The sequence below is a fragment of the Crinia signifera genome, chromosome 9 (genome assembly GCF_055691185.1).
Source record: "Crinia signifera chromosome 9, ASM5569118v1, whole genome shotgun sequence".
Taxonomy (NCBI): Eukaryota; Metazoa; Chordata; class Amphibia; order Anura; family Myobatrachidae; genus Crinia; species Crinia signifera.
This window is the reverse complement of record NC_139225.1, coordinates 44,587,528-44,610,861: the sequence shown is the minus strand read 5'-3', so window position 1 is coordinate 44,610,861 and position 23,334 is coordinate 44,587,528. Positions and strand designations below refer to the sequence as shown.

General features: G+C 44.1%; 1 protein-coding gene across 1 annotated transcript in view; it reads left to right on the top strand.

Annotated features, from left to right (window-relative positions):
• The window catches only part of LOC146035519 (coagulation factor VIII-like), a 215,182-nt gene that overhangs the window by 104,764 nt on the left and 87,084 nt on the right, over positions 1-23,334 (top strand). Inside the window, exons 10-11 of the mRNA XM_083159025.1 lie at positions 8,340-8,427; positions 13,610-13,821. Coding sequence (XP_083015151.1) covers positions 8,340-8,427; positions 13,610-13,821 — 300 coding nt within the window. The remainder of the gene's footprint in view (positions 1-8,339; positions 8,428-13,609; positions 13,822-23,334) is intronic.

Here is a 23,334-nt window from a genome sequence, read left to right as displayed (position 1 = left end):
TTAGGTTTTTTTTTTCCAATATGTGTTTTATTGAAAACTTTGCACATTAAACACATTGCGTTCAATACAGGCTGAAACATTTTTGGGCATCACAGTGAGAGTTGTAATAGTTCGGTTGTACAAATCATTGGTTTGAAAGTTTCAGCTAAAACTCTAGCCATATAAATACAACATGTCCAATGATAGCAGTAATCCCAAAAATTTTACGTAGCCAAAAAGAGAATGCAGTTGGGGGCTTGAACAAAGAAGGAGGGACAGTCAACCTATGCTACATGTATGTTTCCGTCCAGCGGTTGGCTTGTCGGCCGGGTGTGTGCAAGGTAGCATATATTGTCTGTTAGCTATACTCTAAATAATCGTGTGTCAAAATGCAACAAAATTAGGGCTTATATCTAAGCGGTTTTTCTTATTTTTATTTTTAAACTAGTAACAATAATCATCTACTACTACTAAAAAAACAAAAACCCATTGCCTACCCGTTTCCAGAAGCCGTCGATCCATCCACAGAGTATCCATCTAGTCAAGGTTAGGTGAAGGTATAGGGAAATTCAGGGTGATCAGTCAAGAGGAATAGGGTTTTGGTTAGCAAGGAGTTGGTGAGAGTACCATGTAGTGTGTTGGAAACAGTTATGTATTGCTGTTTTAGTGTGGGGGGGAAGAGTTTGTATGTATTTTTCCTAGCATTGGAAAAGGGAGGGTGTTAATTTTTCTTTATGTAAGGTCGTTTCTAGCCAGTCCATAGTAAACAGAAATAAGAGTCTAGTGGTTGCCATGTGGACAGTAGGTGCGAGGTCATGTATCCATTGTTGTAGTATAGCTTTTCTGCCCACTGCAGAAAGGATAACTACAAGTTTTTTACTATATTTTGGGATCTGGGGTTGGTCGGTCAGGCATCCAAAGAGTGCCCAGGAGCTAGTGCAGCTAAAGGATATCTTCAGGGTTGTGGCGCTGTATTGACATAGGTCATTCCAAAATTTCTGTATGTGGTGGCATTCCCAGAAGCAGTGTAGGATGTCTGCATTGTCTGTGGAGCATTTGGGGCATTTTGTCCCTTCTGCAATACCCATCAAATGTCTTTTTTTAGGTGAGAGGTATGCTCTATGGAGCATTTTGTATGCCATTTCTTGGTAAGAACTTGCTGGGATGAGTTTTAGGTTAATGCTGAAGGATTTTATGAGGGTCTCGGGAGAAAGAGAGGGGATTTGGGTTGTCCATTTGGTTATCTCTGGTAGTTCTGTCTCTGGGTCTATTTCAGTACGTATCCGTGAGTATATGACAGAGGTGGAGTAGGATGTGGTGCGGTGTAAGGGGTCTAGAGAATTTGTAAAGTCCTGGTTCCGCAGCACGGGCAGGACAGATCGTAGATAATGGGATGCCTGGAAGTATGCAAATTTGTGTTGGGGTTGTAGATTATATTTCTGTGAGGCCTCCGCGAATGTCAGTGGCTTGTTAGAGGTATTTAGCAAGTCTCGTAGGGTCCTAATGCCCGCGGTTCTCCACTCTACAAAAGGTGTCACAGCCAGCCCTTTTTGGAAATCTAAGTTGCCTACTAGGGGGAGAAATAATGTATGGTGATGTTGGAGTTTTAATGTTTTCCTGGATTTCTGCCAAGCCCGTACAGTTGTAGTCAGCAATAGATTGTCTTGTGTTCGGGAGTGTAAGGTAGAGGGTTTGGCGTGTAGCAGGTAAGTGAGGGAAAGAGGAGTACATAGTTGCGACTCTAGCGTTACGTCCGTGTATATGTTGGATGTCGTGATCCAGTCTATCGCGAAGCGCAGAAGGCAGGCCAAATTGTATTGTTCGATATTGGGTAGGTTAGTTCCTCCTCTATTAACTGTTTGTGTCATTTTCTTGTAGCTAATTCTCGGCCGTTTTTTGTTCCAAATGAAGTGGGAGATGGCTGCGTTTAGTGTTGTGAGGTCCGATTTGGTTATCAGAAGGGGGGTCATTTGTAGGACATAGAGGAGTTTGGGGAAGCTAGCCATCTTGACCAGATTACAACGACCCAACAAGTTCAACGGCAATTCTTGCCAGAGGTTAAGTTCAGTTTGTATTTTGCGTATGATAGGGGTGATATTATGGGAATATAGGTCCCGGGCATGCGGTGTGAGGGCTATGCCTAGAAAGGTGATGTGATTTGTAGCCCATTTGAAGGGAAAGGGGGTGGTCTGGCAGGACCTTGCTCGCCCGAACATGGGTAGTGCTTCCGATTTTTCAAAGTTGATCGAAAAGCCGGCAAAGATTGAGAACCTGTTGATGGCTGAAACTAGCTGGGGAACGTCTCGGTTTGGATTGGACATAAAAATCAGTAAGTCGTCCGCAAAAGCTATAATTCGTAGCTCTCTGTTGCCTATAGTTATCCCAGAGTAGCCTCGCAGTTGTGTGATGTGTCTGATGAACGGGTCTATTGCTAGGTTAAAAAGTAGCGGGGATAGGGGGCATCCTTGACGTGTCCCTCTCTTCAGACAGAAGGGTGAGGATAGCATGTTGTTAACCAACACTTGTACTGTGGGGCTGTTGTAAAGGGCAGAGATGAGCTTGCAAAAAGTTTCCCCAAAGCCTTGATGCCGGAGTATTCTAGTTAGGTGGGGCCATGCAATTTTGTCAAAGGCTTTTTCTGCGTCTAGATTGATTAAGATGTTAGTTTGCATCTGTTGGGAATAGGTATGTGTGATCGCAGCTATGGCTGCGCGGATTCCTTGTACTGACTGCCTGCCTTTAAGAAATCCTAGCTGAGCTGGTGAGATCAGGCGAGCCAGGGGGTCTTGTAGTCTATTGGCCATAAGTTTAGTTAGAATTTTAAGGTCTTGGTTCAGGAGTAATATTGGGCGATAGGAACTTGTGAGCGAGGGGTCTTTCCCTGGTTTAGCTATTACTATGATTCTTGCTTCATTGAACCTAATTGGGGCTGCTCCAGAGGATAGGATGTGATTGTATAGTTTAGTCAATGTGGGGGCTATTTCACTATTGAGCATTTTGTAAAATTCCGGGCCAAAGCCGTCTGGGCCAGGGCTCTTGCCATTGGGTAATGATTTAATGGTTGCTATAATTTCTGCCTCAGTGATGGGGCTATCTAGAAGACCTCTTTCTTCCGGTGTTAGTGTTGGTAGATTGGCTTCATTTAAGAAAGAGGTTCCTTCCGCTTCGTTGTCTGGGTCAGCTGTGTATAAGGTTTTGTAGTAATGCATAAATTCTTCACATATATCAGTAGGGTTGGTAATAATTCTATCTGAGCTATTGATGGCGCTAACCCATGTCTTGGGCTGTGAGCCTTTGGCGAGGCTCGCCAGCAGTCTACCAGATTTATTACCCCAACGGTGATATTTGTTTCTTTGATAATTGTGTTGGGTTTGAGCCTGCTCCGTGAGATAGGTGTCATAGATTTTTTTTGCAGTGAGGTAAGCCTCTCTATGGGTGGGGTCATCGTGTAGTTTGTAGGCTCTATAGGCTGATGTGAGCTCGGAGCTTAGACTATGAAGTTGGGCTGAGAATTTTTTGCGTTTAGAGTGAATATATGACATTATGTGTCCTCTAAGGACCGCTTTCGAGGCCCCCCAGAACAACGAAGGGTCATCTTCGTGTATTGCGTTATCTGTCGTATAATTGCGCCAGTGCTGTTTTAAATGTAGAAGGAGGTCTTCGGAGTGTATGAGATAGGCAGGGAATCTCCAGTTCTTTGAAAATTGTTGTGGCATCGTAAGGTGAAGGGTTAAGGATATGGGTGCGTGATCAGAGATAATGATATCTTTGATAGAAGTGTGGGTGACCTTAGGGAGCATATGCTGGGAGGTAAATATGTAGTCTATTCGTGAGTGAGTTGAATGCGGGTGTGAAAAGAAGGAATATTCTCTATGTAGTGGGTGGTGTATTCTCCAGGGGTCTACAAGATTTAGTTGGGAGCAGAAGGGGGGAAGAGTGTTGCTGTCTGTGCCAGTAGCATGTGAGCTTACCTTGGATCTGTCTATGGATGGATCGACGACTGAGTTGAAGTCTCCTCCCAGGATCAGATTCTTGTTTTCCCAGGACAGGATCTTCTGTAGGAGTGCTGCATAGAAAGTTTTGTTAGAAGTGTTTGGGGCATATACATTAACCAATAAGTAGTCTACATTGTCTATAGTTGCTTCTAATAAGATATATCTTCCCTCTGGGTCTATGAGTTTCTTCTTACATGTATACTGTAGGTTTTTCCTAAATATTATGGCTACGCCTCTGGTTTTATTAGTGTAGGGGGCGGATGTGCATTCCCCGATCCAGGGGGCTTTTAGAGTGTTTCTAGGGTCTGCGGTCCAATGTGTTTCCTGAAGGAATAAGATATGGGGTTTTAGACGGTTAAGGTGGGAGAGCACTTTCTTTCGCTTTACTGGGGTATTAAGTCCCTCTATATTCCAGGAAATTATATTATATGATAGCAATGGGGTATTCCCTATAGAGTCCTGATGGGGATTGTTATGGTCCGTTATATTAACCTATGCCAGTGGATAACATCATAATACAGGTGGGAAGATTATTAAAGCAGGGCCTCTCTCCGTCCCAGCGAGCAGAGAGAGAGCACCCCGAGGTGAATCTAGGCTTCAGAGCTAGGCAGGCAATCATAACATTAACAAATACAATTACAAACAGGAAAGAGAGTAAAAAAGGGAAGAGAAAAAAAGGAAAAAATGTACTCAAGGTACATTGTGTGAACATTCACGGTGTGCCGAAGCACATTCACAGTGTGGCCCACTGTGCAGGGCTAGACAGTGACAAGTAGCAGTGCCTCAAGCTAGTTCAGGTGTCAGGGCGAGAAAGATGAGCTTGTGCAGCAGCTGGGTCTTCGAAGAAGATCGGTTTTCCATTCTCGAAGATTCGCAGGCGGGCAGGATATAACAAGGAAAACTTGGTCTTGTTTTCAAATAGCTGTTTGCAGATAGGGGTGAATTCTTTACGTTTGGCTGCAACCTGGTTGGAGAAGTCCTGAAATATAAGTAGACGTTCTCCTTTGTAAGATAGGTTAGCTGTCCTGCGATAGTGATCTAAAAGCGCTGATTTATCTGCGTAGTTCAGGATTTTCATGATGACGGGGCGTGGACGTCCAGAGGTATTTTTCCGGTCCGGGCCTATACGATGCGCCCGTTCGATGGCCAGGGGTACGCCCTTCAGATTCATAGCTAGTTGTTCCGGGATCCAGTTGGAGAGGAGGTCAAGTAATTCGTGGCCTTTTATCGACTCTGGGATGCCGATCACTCGCAGGTTATTTCTCCGACTACGATTTTCGAGATCATCAAGTTTGTCGGTGAGGCTGGTGATGTCCGCGTGTTGAGTCTCGATTGTTTCTTGAGCTGTGTGTAGATCGTCCTCTAGGTTAGAGACTCTTTGTTCTAGCTCATCTATGCGGCTAGAGTGTTGGGTTAACTGTGCTAGTGTGGAGTCTATGGCCTCTTTGATGCCGGCCAGCTTTTCATCTAACAGGGGGCCCAGCACCGCGGCGATGTCTGTGGGTTTCATTTTCGGTGGGCGGGTGGTGGATGTAGATTTGTGTCTACGTCTGGACCCAGAGCGAGTCGAGGATTCTCCTGAGTCTGAAGAGTTGCCTTCCTGAGTGTTGTCTCGTGTAGATGAGCCAGTGGGGGTCATGGATGAAGGGACCAGGAATCTTTTCATGAGAATGAAATGAGCCTTAAAATCGAGTGTGTGCTATGAGGCACAGCGTTACATGGATTATAGGTGGGCCACGACTGTGAGAGTCAGTCCATTGATTACATAATTAGACAAAAGCTGTCGCTTCCTTTCCTATCTGTCAGAATAGTTTTGCAGCAGGTAGTGAGTTGAGAGCAGCAGTGTAGCAGTGTATAACAGGTGTACAAGTCTCTTTCTCCGAGCCCGGAGGGGCACACTGTGTACCGTGCTGTAGGATAAGTAGTTTGGGGGGGCGAGTGCCGGTCAGCAAGTGTGCACAGGTGCTGTGGGATTTTATAGCAGTATTTACTGAGTTTGGTGGGGAGCAAGCAGGAAGTCCTTTTCCCCAGGTGTCTGTCTCAGATTGATATTTGTGGTAGGTGCAGCCCCACAAGCACCACCAGCTAAGTCAGGTTATTGTGGGGTTATTAGGGATGTGGGGGGGTCTGCCTGTGTTATTGCAGCAGGTCTCAGGGACACAGCAGTGTGGTCCAGGTGTTGGACTCCCTCTTCTGTGGGGTCTTCTCTGTAGGGGTGCAGCCAGTAAGATGGCTGTAAGAGCAGCTGAGGAGGTGTCCGGCTGCAGGTGTAGTGAGGGCAGCTGCGGAGGCAAGATGGCGGCCGGGGTTTATGTGCTCTTTGCAGGGAGAGGCACGTGTGGACAGGTACCAGCCCGGGTCTCCCTATCACTGGGGAGAGAGCCGGGTCCTTTGTGGTGGGTTGTGGGAGGTATGGGAGCGGGTGATGAGGCTGGCAGCCAGGTCTTTTTGCTGCCTTGCGGTGCGTGAGGGCAAAGGGGCTGGCGGGTTGGACTTTCTGGAGCCCTGCGGCTCCGTGCGGCGTGCCGAGGAATGGGGTGGCGGGGTGCCGTGATTGGCTCTGGGAGTAACTCCCGGGCACTCACCCGCGCCTGTCTGGGCTTCTGTTTTTCTCAGGTGCTCCCCGGCGATGAGATCGAGCGCTCGTGGATCTTCCGCCTCCGAAATTGAGGCCGCGGCTTCCGTCGCCGGGCTAGGCCGCAACCTGCAGGAGTGTGTAAATACACTCCCCGGCTCCGCAGCTTCGCCCGACGGCTATCGGAGTGCAGGAGGGAGGTAGGGGCGGCGGGTGACTGAGGTTGGGGAGGGTAAGGTTTTGTAAAGCAGGCTTTGTTGGTAGCGTGGAGCGGGAGCTCTTAGACTCGGCGTCCTCCCTGTTGGCCGGCTAGCCACGCCCCCATGGTTTAGGTTTTGTTGTAGTGTTCAGCAACAAGCATTTCACAACTGCCTCTGTCTAGGTTTAATCTGTCCTGTCTCACTGCTACAAGGTGATCTAACCATTGGGTAAAAGCATCATCTATACACCTAGGCCCTTATTCAAATCTGATCGCAGTACAAATTTGTTCTCAGAATGGGCAAAACCATGTGCACTGCAGGTGGGGCAGATGTAACATGTACAGAGAGAGTTAGATTTGGGTGGGGTGTGTTGAAACTGAAATCTAAATTGCAGTGTAAAATAATGCAGCCAGTATTTACCCTGCACAGAAACTCACACAATCTAACTTTCTCTGCCCATGTTACATTTGCCCCACCTGCAGTGCACATGCTTTTGCCCATTTTGAGAACAAATTTGTACTGCGATCAGATCTAAGGGCCCTTGTTCACACACAGGGCCGGTGCAAACCCTGTGAGCGCCCCAGGCAACCTACGCACCCCCCCCCCCCCCCCGCCCGCCCGCTCCTCTCTGGGGATTGCCGCTGAGGAGGGGGGAGGGGGCAGACACAACCCACGTGCTCCGGAGGGGGTGCGGCGCTAGATTGCTATGGGATGAACAGAGGAGGGGGGAAGGAAATCACAGACGGGAGTCCAGCGCGGGGGGGACGGTAGTCTGGCGCGTTCTCACTGCCTCACCTGCAGCCTCTGAAGCGCAGTCCCTCCTGACAGTTCGCCATTGCCTGACGAGGAGGATATTCCCCTGCAGCAGTAGACGGCACGCAGGGCCCCTGCACGCTGCCATATCCCGGGTGGTGTATAGCTGAGCGGCCGATGTGCCTGCACTCTCTGGCTGTCATACAGCAGCCAATCAGTGTTTAATAGTCACAGCAATAGCCAATCAGTAAAGGCTGTGGTCTTTTCCTGGTCAGGAGCATTCTGGGAGTTGTAGTTTAGTGTTTGTATAGCTTCTCGGCTCTCCTCGGCGGCTCAGTACCGCCCTCCAGTGGCCGGCGCCCTAGGCAAATGCCTAGACCTGCCTAGTGGTGGCGACGGCCCTGTTCACACACACTCCTCAACTTTCGTTCACGCTTGGGTGATTTTAGAGCAACTTTGGCAAAAGTTATAAGGGTCAAGGTGTGAAATGTCTTACATTCTGGAAGAATTTACAATTTAACAACCCCAACAGACACCTATGGGGGCTAATGATGTGATCGGAAAAGAGGGAAATACAGCAAATACTGTATCTCCCATATATGCCGTTGAACTCCCATTAAACATCCAGGTGATTTTGCTGCATTCTGTAAAATGTCTGGTTTCAGAGTGTTTGCTAACAGGTGTTAGAAACAGATTTTGTTTAATGCAATTATGATACACTGTATTTTATTGTTTATTTAGTCAATGCTCTATTGCCATGTACAGTATTAGTTCACATTCTATTACTATAACAATGTGACACTGACTAATTTAACTTCATTTTTTCTGTGATTAAAGATTGTGTTCAAGAATTTAGCTCGTCATCCATTTAACATGTATCCACAAGGATTGAGCAGCGTGAGCTCTGTCCATCCCGCTTTGACAGGTACTGTATGGTGACTTTTATAATCAATATTTTCTTTTCAATAAGTTTTACAATTTTATAAATAGGTTATATTACATACCAATCAAAATAAATCTGAAATAAGATCAATAAATCGTATGCAACATTTTAAAATAAGTGAATTAAACCAAAGTGAAAGAAAGGCAGAAGTATAGATGGCAGAAAACCAGGTAAGGGCAGAAACAGGATGACAGAAAATAGGACATTTGTGCAGTAAATCAAGATTTTTGTAAACGTGAACCAGATGCCAATATTTGATGGTATGTAGTTATTACATTGTCGACATTCAAATGTCAACATGATCAGAATCTGAATGTAAACAGCTAGAAGTTGATATATGATTTTAGGGTCAAGGTTATGCAGCATAGGGTTAAGGTTAGGCACTGAGGGGCAGATTTATTAAGCTTGGTGAAGTGATAACGTGTCCAGTTTTTATCACTGGCCAATCATCTCCTAACTGTGAAGTTGCAGGCTTGGTTTGAAAACTGACAGGTAGGAGTTGATTGGCCAGTGAGTAAAAACATTTTATCACTTCACCGAGCTTAATAAATCTACCCCAGAATTTCATGTACCTTCCAAAAAATACTGACATTTCATTTTGACTGTTAGCATTCTGGAAATGTTGATATTATGTCAGTGTTTGGTGAAATTGTGAATGTCACCATGTTAAATGTCAGCATACTAAAAATAGGAACATCCTGAATGTTAACATTCAAACCAGGTTAACATTCTGAATATCTTCATTTTTAATGACGACATACAGTAATTAGCATTCCATTTTTTATATTTAGCCGGAATAAAATATATATCCTCTTAGATTTCCCTTATTTGTCCTATTTCTGGAACAAGTCTAAACAGGTGAGATAATAGTCCATATAAATTTGATAGGTGTAACAGATGAGGTTGAATCAGGATTAAAAATAGTTCAGCGCCTGAATGTGTTTATGAAACCTCTAATCGGGTTCTTACTCATGGAAGGGCCACCCAGTGGTGTACCTATAATGGGTATGGATGTACGCAATTCCATGTGGTGCACACACTTCACAACATGCAACTATATCCAATACTCATATCTCTGAAGACCCACGTCACCACCAGCAGACTCACCGGCAGTCGGGATTCCAACGGTCATTACCTCGACGTCGGAATCCCGACTGCTAAAAGTCTAATACACGGGCAGAGGGTATTCTCCCTTGTGGGGGTCCATGACCCCCATAGAGGGAGAATAAATTAGGGGACGAGCGCAGCAAGCCCGCAAGGGTCTTCGTTGCGCTCCCCCCTGCTGTTTGAGTACGGGCAGTCGAGCTAATGACTGTCGGAATCCCGACTGTCTGGGTGTTACACCACACCCGTCACCAGCAACAGTGCTGTACAAATCAAGGCACATGGGTCCCCTTCTCTCTTACAGTATGTATAAAATGGTACCTTGATGATTGTTGCACATTAAAATTAGGAGGCTTTGGATTATATACAGTGCAAAATAAACTGTATGAATACAAGTGTAATGTAAATTTTAGATTTTAATGGAGTGAGGTTTATACTCAAAATGTTGAATTTAGAAGAATTTCAAAAAGGGAAAGTTTAGCTTCAGGAAAGAGTATAAATAACTTCTAGAAACTATCTCACTTTATAAACTTTGGCTGCCAACTATGGATGTTTATAGTCAATTACACTATTGAGTGGATAGATTGTAGACAATTCATAGTTCGGGGACTTGGTAATAGAAAACCCTACTACAAAAAATGCTCTGTATGGCAATAAGAAATTGAGGTGACTGAGCGCAGATTCAAACTGCTGCTACCTAGTAAGGGGTACTTAGCCCTTAATATAGAGATAATGTACAAACAGAAAATAAGGCAGCCTTGGTTTGGAGATGAAAGAATCTTGTATTTATTATTATTACACTTTTAAACAATTTGGCTGTAGTGCCAGGAGATTTCTATTCACTGCTGCTGCCGCCGCTTGCCACCGCTGCTTCTGTCCATCCCAGTGCCTGTACAGTGCAGATAACAGGCACCAGGACTGGTGCATGCACAGTATTGGCAACGATACTGCACATGCGCATAATCCCAGCTTCTATAGGCTGCACCGGCAACAGCCCATAGAAGCCAAACTGTGCTGCACAGCAAGGCAGGGAGTGGCTTTCTACAGAAAACCAGCTCTCTGTCTACAGCAGCCTGTACTGGCAGGCCTGGAGGAAGGGAACACCTCCTAATGAGACTGCCTTACTGCATATTACTGGCATGTCTGACTTTCAATAGGAAGTGTTACTACCAATCAGAGTGAAGCCAGTGCAGTATCAGAGACTGTTTAGCTTTAGTGAAGCCAGATGCACAGTGGCGGATTTACTGGGTGGGTTGCAGTCCTGCAGCCCATGAGTTGCTCAGATCAGAAGCAAAGAATATATCTTCTTATAACAAACTCGTTTTTTGGACCATCATTTGCCAAATCACTGGCTACTGTACTGTGCATTTTTTTTACACACTCTATTCCCCTGTTTCTGCTAAATCCCCATATTTCCCCTATCTCTTATATCTCACCATTATGTAACATGTGTTCCCCTTATTCTTTCCATTATTCCTTACATTTCCACTGCAGTGTAGTCATCATATTGACATTTCTAGGACCCCTAATAAATGAAAAAGTTTACTAGAGATTAGCAAATGGTCAAACAATAAATAGTGCTTGGGAGTAAAAAAAAGGAATGTTGCGGTGCAATTCTTAACTTCTCTATTGTTTCTGAAAATGATCTAGGTGTTTAGTGATAGTACAGTAAATTGCATAAGCAGGAGATACCAGAGGAGTGCCAGTACTAAATGGTAATGAGGCTGCCCCATTTTGGAAGTCCAAGTTTTCAAGCAGGGGTAGAGATAAAGAGTAATATCTAAGATCAAGAGACCTCCTGGACGCCCTCCATGCCAGTGGAGGACAGTAAGATATTATCAGAATGTGGAGATTTAAGTTGTGAAGAGTGTGCATGTAAAAGGTAACTAAGGGACAGGGGAGTACATATCTGGGATTCTAGATTCTAGACCTTTATCCGTAAATATACTGTGACCACTGATCCAATCCATAGCCAAATTAAGTAAGCATGCAAGTTTATATTGTTTAACATCAGGCAGATTCTCTTATGATTCCAGATTAATTTAGAAAGAAGGGAGTTGAGCTTAGAGAGGTCAGATCTACTGAGGGATGTCATTTGCATAACATACAACAATTTGGGCATATAAAGTACACAAATGTTGTGGCACGACAGTTCCCGAATATGTAATGTGTGTTTGGGCCCATTTGAATGCAAAAGGCCTTACCCAACCCTGCCATGCTTCTGATTTGCTGAAATATATGGAAAATCCTGCAAACAGGGAAAACCTAACAATTGCCGATACTAGTTGGGGAAGAGAGCATTTGGTGCTAAAAGTAAATGTAAGTCATCAGCAAAGGCTATGACACACAGCTCACGATTACCAATTATAATGCCCTGAAATCCTGGTAGTGTCTGAATGTGGCGAATAAAAGGCTCCAATGCTAAGTTAAAAAGTAAAGAAGAGAGGGGGCATCCTTGTCTGGTACCTCTCACCAGGAGAAAAGAGGGGGTAGCTACATTATTAACCATTACTTGTGCCAGTGATCAGTATAAAGGATTTGTATCAAGCCACCAAACATTGTGCCAAATTGCTGGTGTAATAGAACTCTAAAAAGATGAGGCCATGCTATCTTATGGAAGGCCTTCTCAGCATCTAGATTGAGAAGAATATTGTCTTTTGCTTTATGAAAGTGAGAGTAGGATATTACTGCTATTGCAGCCCTAATCCTCTGTACCGACTGTAACCCCATCACAAACCCAAGTTGTGCAGGTGTAATCAAGCAAGGCAGGCAAGCTTGTAAATGGTTAGCCATCAGCTTGGTGAGGATTTTAAAATCCGGATTAAGGAGAGAATTAGGGCAGTAAGAGCTAACCATAGTGGGGTCCTTTCCTGGTTTAGCCAGGACAATTATCCGAGCTTCTTTAAAATAAAGTGGTTAAAATAGAGTGGGGTGGATTTGGATGAAATAATATGATTAAATAGTTTACCCAGAACTGGCACAAGCTCTTCACTAAGCAATTTGTAATATTCGGCCCCAAAGCCATCTGGGCCAGGGCTCTTACCATTGGGTAGGGATTTGATTGTTGTGTGTAACTCCTCCTCAGTAATATGGGCACCCAGAAGGTCCCTCTCTACATCAGAAAGCTCAGGTAGATGAGCCTCACATAAAAAAGAGTGGCCTCCCCTTGCATTGTCAGGGTCAGCAATGTATAATGACTTATACAATTGCATAAATTCCGAGCATATGGCAGTGGGTTCAGAGATGTTAGTACCTGGGTAAGTAAAACATCTACCTAAGTGCATGTACGAGTACCTTTTATTAGGTTAGCTTGGAGTTTACCCGACTTATTGCCCCATCTATAATATTTGTTCCTTTAGCAGTCATAACTCCCTTGGGCCTGTTCAGTCAAACAAGTGTCATATACAGTACATGCATTGCAGTAATGTACCCGAGAAGGTGCCACCCATAGACCCGTGCCTCACAGGTATAGCGGGAAATGCCCATTGCGCCTTCCAAATGGGAGCAGCTCACCCCCATTTTAAAGAACTGAGCCAGGTGCCACCAAAACTCTACTCCCCCAAACACTGCAGAATGTCAGTCATGCTGTGGCTGACAGAAGGCTGTGACTGATACTGCCTTCGCAGATCCTCATCTATCATATTTGTATGTAAACCATCAGATTTACGTACAAAAATGAATTAGGCCCATTTACATCAAGGAAGACACTGAGTAATAAGTAGGTGGGCATAAGTATCACAAGACACTACAGAGGTCTCTCAGATCTGCGAGCACTGGAGAAATCATTCAATGGTGTCCTTTAAAGACTTGTCTATGACTAAGCCATTTTCCTGCCATTCCTCTCGGTCAGAAAAAGCGGGATGTTATATTCTGTAAATGTTTCCTTTTTACAGTATTTGAAATTGTAACACATTTGTCAGTAATCTGTAACTCTTTTTCTATATAGCACTTGTGTAAGTATGCTGTGTACTTTTTATATGTAAAGTTTTCATTTAGAAGGAATCAAGTATTCTGCTCATGTATTCTGTAATAATGTCCATTTTTTTTGTTACTTTTTCAGGAGAGCAATTAATGGATTACCCTATCTACCCAAATGAATCCATAACTTACATATGGCCAGTCACAAAGTATGACAGTCCTGCTTCATCTGATCCACGTTGTCTTACAAGATTCTATGCAAGCTTTTACCATCCACAAAAAGACCTAGCATCAGGCCTCATTGGACCCCTTCTAATCTGTTCAAAACAGACATTGGATCAGAGAGGAAATCAGGTAACTTTTACATAAAGTATGTAGCCGCTTTGTAGACAAATGTGTTTGTTCCCTAAACGTAAATATTTTTCACCTTCATTCAGAATTATTTAATGTATTTATTATATTTAGTGTGAATGTATTTTAGAAACATAGAATTTGACAGCAGATAAGAACCACTTGGCCCATCTAGTCTTCCCCTTTTTTAAACATGTTACCTCAAACCATACTTGATCCTTATTTTTTTGTAAGTATAGCAATATGCCTATCCCAAGCATGTTTAAATTGTACTACTGTATTTGCCTCTACCACCTCTGATGGGAGGCTATTCCACTTATCTACAACTCTTTCTGTGAAGTAATTCTTCCTTAAATTTCCCCTAAATCTTCCTCCCTCTACCCTGAATCTTCATCCCTCATTTGTCACACTTCGTTCTGCAATGCATTATTAACCCCTTCCCGACATTTGACGTACATTTACGTCATGGCCGGGATGTACTTCCCGACACATGGCATAAATGTACGTCATGACTTTAAACTGTCACTGCGTCTAGAGACGCAGTGACAGAGGGACGATGTCTGCTGTCCCTGACAGCAGACATGTCCCTGCATGCCCAGGGGGGGCTGCGATGCCGCCCCCCCGTCGGCGATCGCTGTGATTGGCTGTTCAGTGTGAACAGCCATTCACAGCGTTTTCCTGTGTTACCAGCGAATCAGACGCTCGGTAACACAGGTGTCAATCACCGCCGGGCGTCAGGGGGCAAGAGGGGCTCATCGGTGACGATGACACCTCACCCCACCCTCACCCCACCTGCCCCCAAGGCTGTGATTGGTCCGTCGGACCGACAGCCAATCACAGCCAAGGCGCGACATTTAAACTAACGGTGACTGCGCTGCAGACACCATTCCGGTCTGGAATTGCGTGCAGAGCGGTCACCGTGCCTATCTGCCGTGATACTGACCTGATCCTTGCTAATACTTACCTGATCCTTGCAAATACCTTACCTGATCACCTGATCACTGCTTGTAGCGTGCTGGATGCTTCCTGGATCTGACTTCTTGTGACTTCCTGCTGCTGCTGCAGTGTGATAGAGAGATAGAGAGAGAGATAGAGAGAGATAGAGAGAGATAGAGAGATAGTGACAGAGAGAGCTATATTTTGTGTCTGCTACCCCCCCCCTTTTTGGGGGTGCAGGTTTTTTTTATATATATATATATATAACTGTCAGTGCTGCTGCTGCAGTGTCATAGAGTGATAGATAGTGATAGATAGTGAGAGATAGAGAGATAGAGAGATTTGTGTCTGCTACCCCCCCTTTTTGGGGGTGCAGGTTTTTTTTTTATATATATATATATATATATATATATATAACTGTCAGTGCTGCTGCTGCAGTGTCATAGAGTGATAGATAGTGATAGATAGTGAGAGATAGAGAGATAGAGAGAGATAGTGACAGAGAGTGATAGAGAGTGTATATTTTGTGTCTGCTACCCCCCCTTTTTGGGGGTGCAGGTTTTTTTTATATATATAACTGTCAGTGCTGCTGCTGCAGTGTCCTAGAGTGATAGATAGTGATAGATAGCGAGAGATAGAGAGATAGAGAGAGATAGTGACAGAGAGTGATAGAGAGTGTATATTTTGTGTCTGCTACCCCCCCTTTTGTGCTGATCAGTATATCTGAGCTGATCAGCAACTTTTTGGGGGCGCAGGGTTTTTTTTTTTTTTATATATACCTGTCAGTTGCTGCCAGTTGCACTGTCAGTTGCACCAAAGGTTGTGCACCTGCTGCCCCTCACTGGTAATCAGTGTCGCATCAGTGATCACTAGAGACAGGATTATATGCATTTGCATATTTGCATATGCATTTGCATATTTTGCCCATTCTCACTGGTTATTGCATATTTTACCTAAAATCTAGTGATGGTGCATATTTTAGGCCCCGTCCTCTTCCCACCCGTGAGTCACAGCACTGCTTTGCCCTGCTGCTGCTGGCCAGGTAGTGGTAGAGTGTGCAGGCTGCGGCAATATGTGCGCAGTGTGGGGAACCTTGGATGTACGCTATGTCTGACACTGCTCTAGGCTGCAACTCCATGTTGATAAAAGTCAGTCAGGGCGGATGCCATTACGAAGCTCCTGAACCATTGCCTGCCCCTGGCCTGGGACTTTACACCAAGAGACAGACTTCTGAAGCAGAGGAGGCGGGCGGAAGGGTTGTGACATCACGCGGCATGGAGGAAATGCCGTGTCACAGTGGGTATGCGGCGCAGGGAGGAAGCCTTCCACTGCGCCACCCTCACACGCTATGCTGACATTTGATCCATCGCGCTGGAGATGAGGGTCTGTGTAGTTGATGCAAGAGCAGCTTTGGACGCTGCAGTCTGCTGTAGCAGCCAGGAAGAAAAAAAGTCCTGTGTACAGCACTACACATCTGCAGATGCTGTGGGCCTATTTTTGAGGTTTATTTGCAACTATTGTATGCTGATTTTTAAATAAATAAGTTAAAAAGTACTTTTTTTCTTGATTTAATGTAGCATATTTTAACACTTTTCATGCATATTTTAAGTATTTTTCATGCATATTTGCATGCATATTTCAAGCTTTTTATGTTGCATATAATCCTGTCTCTAGTGATCACCTTTTTTTTTTTTTGAGGGTGCTGTGGGGTCTTTTTTAAATTTTTTTTTTTACACACACTGTGATTTTGTGGGTGTCCTGTGGCCACTGTGCGCTGATCAGTGACGTACATCACTGATCAGCTTTTTCGGCACAGGGTTGATCTATTTTTTTTTTTTTTGATCAAATTCCTGTTGCCTTTGAGCGCTGTTCAGTGACGGACGTTACTGACCAACATCTGTGCTCAATTTTTGGCGCAGGACCTTTTTTTTTTTTTTTTTTTAACCCCTTCAATTTTTTTTTTTTTTAACCTCTTCAATTTTTTTTTTTTTATTGGGATCAAATTCCTGTATAAAGTATTTTTTTTTTTCTGCACTACATACACACTACACACTACATACCCCCCCGGGTTGAAATAAAGTTTGTACCCCCCCTACACTATACACGTGTTGAAACATTTCACTACCAGAAACACAAAAATAAAAATGGCATCCCAAATGTCATCCCAAATGTCATCCCAAATGTCATCCCAGTCATCCAGAAGAATGTATTCAGCGGAGGAGGCATATGCCATGCTTGCCTCTGACTCTGACACAGCCAGTGATGCAAGCGGGGAATTTGAAGGATTTGTCTTAAGCTCCTCTTCCTCCTCTGGTGATGAGGGACCCCCTCAAAGACGCCCCCGTAGAGCAGCTGAGACCCCCCCCCCCAATAATTGATCTCGTATGGACCCCACCACCAGACAATTTTGAGCCCCAGGTTCCTGAGTTTTTGGCCATGCCAGGAATCCAATTTGATTCCACAGGTCTCAGAGAAATTGACTTTTTCAAATTATTTTTCTCTGATGATTTCATAAATTTAATGGTGGACCAAACTAATTTATATGCCCAGCAGTTTATTGCTCAAAACCCCACATCATCATTTGCTAGGTGGACCCCTGTAGATGCAGTAGAGATGATGACGTTTTGGGGTCTGGTGTTTCATATGGGCATAGTAAAAAAGCCAGAAATTAGGCAATATTGGAGTACAGATGTTCTGTACAGCACCCCATTTTACCGTATGGCCATGACCCGGGCTCGATTTGAGATGATCCTTAAATTTTTGCATTACAACGATAATGCACAGTGCCCACCCAGAGATGATCCCACCTTTGACCGGCTATTCAAAGTCAGGCCGGTCATTGATCATTTCAGTGCCAAATTTGCAGAGATGTACATCCCTGAAAAATTTATTTGTATTGACGAGTCCCTTATACATTTTAAAGGAAGGGTTAAATTCCGCCAGTACCTTCCCAGTAAGAGGGCAAGGTATGGCATAAAAATGTATAAGCTGTGTGAAATCACCTCAGGGTACACCAACATGTTTAGGGTATATGAAGGGAAGGATTCAAGAATTGAACCGCCAGAATGCCCCCCCTCCCTCGTAGGTGTTAGTGGAAAAATTGTCTGGGATTTAGTGCACCCCTTCCTGGATAAAGGTTATCACCTCTATGTGGATAACTTTTACACTAGCATCCCCCTGTTTAAGGCCCTTGGTTCAAGAGGTACAGCAGCTTGCGGTACTGTGCGCAAGAACCAAAGAGGCCTCCCAAAAACGCACATTGCCCAAGTAATGAGAAGGGGTGAAAGCAGGGGAATATGCACCGAAAATATGTTGTTGGTCAAATATAAGGACAAGAGGGATGTCCTTATACTGACAACAATTCACGGAGACAGTACCACCTCCGTCCCTGTACGAGGTACCAGTACCCACACCTCAAAACCTAATTGTATCCTGGATTACAATAGGTACATAGGCGGAGTGGATCTTTCAGATCAGGTACTGAAGCCGTACAGTGCCCTGCGGAAAACAAAAATCTGGTACAAGAAGCTGGTCGTGTATATCATCCAGATGGCACTGTATAACGCTTACGTGCTATTCCGTTCTACCGGCCAGAGGGGGACATTTATGCACTTTCAAGAGGAAGTCATAAAGGGCCTAATATTTGGGAACCAGCAGGCAGAGGGCCCCAGTACTTCTAGTACTGGCCCCCGTATTGTACCAGGGCAGCATTTTCCTGATGAAATCCCCTCCACTGGAAAAAAGGGCAGGACACAAAAAAGGTGCAAAGTTTGCTATAAAAAGGGAATAAGAAAGCAAACTATTTTCCAGTGTGACACTTGCCCCGACAAACCCGGCCTATGTATAAAGGAGTGTTTTAAAATATACCACACATCTATGGATTATTAGGTTCATAATTTCACCGTGCTTCGGGGGTCTTGCTAATGCCACATAGCACCCACCATTCATTCCACCAGAATCTGAGCCGCAAAATCCAAAAATCACTCCTTCCCTTCTGAGTCCTGCCATGCACCCAACTGGTATTTTTCGGTCACACGTGAGGCATTGCCGTACTCGGGAGAAATTGGGGCACAGATTTTGGGGTGCTTTTTCTCCTTCATACCTTCTGAAAATGAAAAATTTTGAGCCAGAACTGCATTTTTGTGTAAAAAAATTTAATTTTTCATTTTCACTGCCCAGTTGTATCAAAATTGGTGAAACCCCTGGGGGTTTGAAATGTACACTATACCCCTAGATGAATTCCCTGAGGGGTGTAGTTTGCAAAATGGGGTCACTTGTGGGGGGGTTCCACTGTATTGGTGCTTTGGGGGTCTTGCTAATGCGACATAGCACCCACCAACATTCCACCAGAATTTGTGCTGCAAAATCCAAATATCACTCCTTCCCTTCTGAGTCCTGCCACTTTTTGGTCACACATGAGGCATTGCCGTACTCGGGAGAAATTGGGGCACAGATTTTGGGGTGCTTTTTCTCCTTCATACCTTCTGAAAATGAAAAATTTTGAGCCAGAACTGCATTTTTGTGTAAAAAAATTTAATTTTTCATTTTCACTGCCCAGTTGTATCAAAATTGGTGAAACCCCTGGGGGTTTGAAATGTACACTATACCCCTAGATGAATTCCCTGAGGGGTGTAGTTTGCAAAATGGGGTCACTTGTGGGGGGGTTCCACTGTATTGGTGCTTTGGGGGTCTTGCTAATGCGACATAGCACCCACCAACATTCCACCAGAATTTGTGCTGCAAAATCCAAATATCACTCCTTCCCTTCTGAGTCCTGCCACTTTTTGGTCACACATGAGGCATTGCCGTACTCGGGAGAAATTGGGGCACAGATTTTGGGGTGCTTTTTCTCCTTCATACCTTCTGAAAATGAAAAATTTTGAGCCAGAACTGCATTTTTGTGTAAAAAAATGTAATTTTTCATTTTCACTGCCCAGTTGTATCAAAATTGGTGAAACCCCTGGGGGTTTGAAATGTACACTATACTCCTAGATGAATTCCCTGAGGGGTGTAGTTTGCAAAATGGGGTCACTTGTGGGGGGGTTCCACTGTATTGGTGCTTGGGGGGTCTTGCTAATGCGACATAGCACCCACCAACATTCCACCAGAATCTGAGCCGCAAAATCCAAAAATCACTCCTTCCCTTCTGAGTCCTGCCATGCACCCAAATGGTATTTTTTGGTCACATGTGAGGCATTGCCGTACTGGGGAGAAATTGGGGCACAGATTTTGGGGTGCTTTGTCTCCTTCATTCCTTGTGAAAATGAAAATGTTTGAGCCAGAACTGCATTTTTGTGTAAAAAAATGTAATTTTTCATTTTCACTGCCCAGTTGTATCAAAATTGGTGAAACCCCTGGGGGTTTGAAATGTACACTATACCCCTAGATGAATTCCCTGAGGGGTGTAGTTTGCAAAATGGGGTCACTTGTGGGGGGGTTCCACTGTATTGGTGCTTGGGGGGTCTTGCTAATGCGACATAGCACCCACCAACATTCCACCAGAATCTGAGCTGCAAAATCCAAAAATCACTCCTTCCCTTCTGAGTCCTGCCATGCACCCAAATGGTATTTTTTGGTCACATGTGAGGCATTGCCGTACTGGGGAGAAATTGGGGCACAGATTTTTGGGTGCTTTGTCTCCTTCATTCCTTGTGAAAATGAAAATTTTTGAGCCAGAACTGCATTTTTGTGTAAAAAATTTAATTTTTCATTTGCACAGCCCAGTTGTATCAAAATTGGTGAAACCCCTGGGGGTTTGAAATGTACACTATACCCCTAGATGAATTCCCTGAGGGGTGTAGTTTGCAAAATGGGGTCACTTGTGGGGGGGTTCCACTGTATTGGTGCTTGGGGGGTCTTGCTAATGCGACATAGCACCCACCAACATTCCACCAGAATCTGAGCTGCAAAATCCAAAAATCACTCCTTCCCTTCTGAGTCCTGCCATGCACCCAAATGGTATTTTTTGGTCACATGTGAGGCATTGCCGTACTCGGGAGAAATTGGGGCACAGATTTTGGGGTGCTTTTTCTCCTTCATACCTTCTGAAAATGAAAAATTTTGAGCCAGAACTGCATTTTTGTGTAAAAAAATGTAATTTTTCATTTTCACTGCCCAGTTGTATAAAAATTGGTGAAACCCCTGGGGGTTTGAAATGTACACTATACCCCTAGATGAATTCCCTGAGGGGTGTAGTTTGCAAAATTGGGTCACTTGTGGGGGGGTTCCACTGTATTGGTGCTTGGGGGGTCTTGCTAATGCGACATAGCACCCACCAAAATTCCACCAGAATCTGAGCTGCAAAATCCAAAAATCACTCCTTCCCTTCTGAGTCATGCCATGCACCCAAATGGTATTTTTTGGTCACATGTGAGGCATTGCCGTACTCGGGAAAAATTGGGGCACAGATTTTGGGGTGCTTTTTCTCCTTCATACCTTCTGAAAATGAAAAATTTTGAGCCAGAACTGCATTTTTGTGTAAAAAAATGTAATTTTTCATTTTCACTGCCCAGTTGTATCAAAATTGGTGAAACCCCTGGGGGTTTGAAATGTACACTATACCCCTAGATGAATTCCCTGAGGGGTGTAGTTTGCAAAATGGGGTCACTTGTGGGGGGGTTCCACTGTATTGGTGCTTGGGGGGTCTTGCTAATGCAACATAGCACCCACCAACATTCCACCAGAATCTGAGCTGCAAAATCCAAAAATCACTCCTTCCTTTCTGAGTCCTGCCATGCACCCAAATGGTATTTTTTGGTCACATGTGAGGCATTGCCGTACTCGGGAGAAATTGGGGCACAGATTTTGGGGTGCTTTTTCTCCTTCATACCTTCTGAAAATGAAAAATTTTGAGCCAGAACTGCATTTTTGTGTAAAAAATTTAATTTTTCATTTTCACTGCCCAGTTGTACCACAATTGGTGAAACCCCTGGGGCTTTGAAATGTACACTATACCCCTAGATGAATTCCCCGAGGGGTGTAGTTTGCAAAATGGGGTCACTTGTGGGGGGGTTCCTAAATTTTAGCATCTTATGGTGCCTAGAAACCTACATGGTGCCTAAAAAATAATCTCATAAAAAGGAGGCTCCAAAATCAAGTAGGTGCTCCTTCTATTATGAAGCCTGTGGTTTGGTCAACGTGCACACTAGGGCCACATATAGGATATTTATGAAAACAAAAGAATTGGGGGAATCAATTTTTAGTCACATTTCTCTAGTAAAATGTACTGTGTTCCTTAGAAAAATGTATTAAAATTGCAAAGCTGCAAAAAAAATGAAATTTTGAAATTTCACCTACACTTTGTTTTAATTCCTGTGAAACACCTAAAGGGTTAACAAACTTCCAAAATGCTGTTTTGAATACTGTGAGGGGTGCAGTTTTTGAAATGGTATCATTTATGGGGGTGTCTCACATACAAGTCCCTCAAAGTCACATCAGAACTGAACTGGTCCCTAAAAAAATCAGTGTTTGAAATTTTCTTGAAAATTTGAGAATTTGCTATTCATATTGTAAGCCTCCTAGTGTCCAAAAAAATTAAAAGGAAGTTGAAATAATGATGGAAACATAAAGTAGACATATGGTCTATGTTAGTTATTAACTATTTTGAGTGGTATGATTATTTGTCTCACAAGCAGAAAATTTAACATTTTGCAAATTGCTAAATTTTCCATTTTTTTACGACATTTTGGTATTTTTCACAAAAAACACAGACTGTATCGACCCAAATTTACCACTAATTTGAAGTACAATGTGTCACGAAAAAACAATCTCAAAATCACTGGGATAAGTAAAAGCAAAAAAAAGTTATCCCCACTTAAGTGATACATGTCAGATTTGAAAAAAAGGGCTCTGTCAGGAACGCAAAAACTGGCTCTGTCAGGAAGGGGTTAAGAGGAAGAAGGTATTCCTATCCTATTCCTAAGAAGTACTGTATGTGTGGACTACTGTAGGGGCCGATTCAGACAGACAGATGCAGCAGAAAAGTAAGTCCTTGGCTATTTTTCTGCTGCGAATAGAGGAGAAATCATTAGAGGGTGAACAACTATTGAATGATTTCTTCTCTGTGCGGGTGCATGTGAGTGGATGTATAAGCGTACACATCCACACGCTGTGCAGTGAGGTGATTTGGGCAGTGTGTGTGTGTGTGGCATAACTACTGTAAGGCAGCCCCAGCTGTCACTTGGGGGAGCAAGCCACAGTGGGGTCTGTGTGGGCGCCGGCACCTGCTCGACGCACTGATATGCTGCTGCCTGTCGCTGTCCACTGGCTGATCACCGGCGGCTAGTCAGCCGCAGCGGGGGGGGGGGGGGGGGGGCAGTGGCAAACCCAGGATTTTTAGAGGCGGGTTTCCAAATGTAATCCAAAATCTCCCACTCTGCAGCGCATTGGAGTAAGTACGGGAATCTGGGGGAATGGTAACAGCCCTGAAAATTGTACCTTTTCTACACTGGATACTGTATGGAATATAGTATTAATATTTAACTGTACAGATGGTCTATATTATAGGCTGTTTAAAACATTTATTTAAGATAAGTGGTCTATCATAATCTCCCACTTCATGGCAAGGATCCTGTCTCTTCC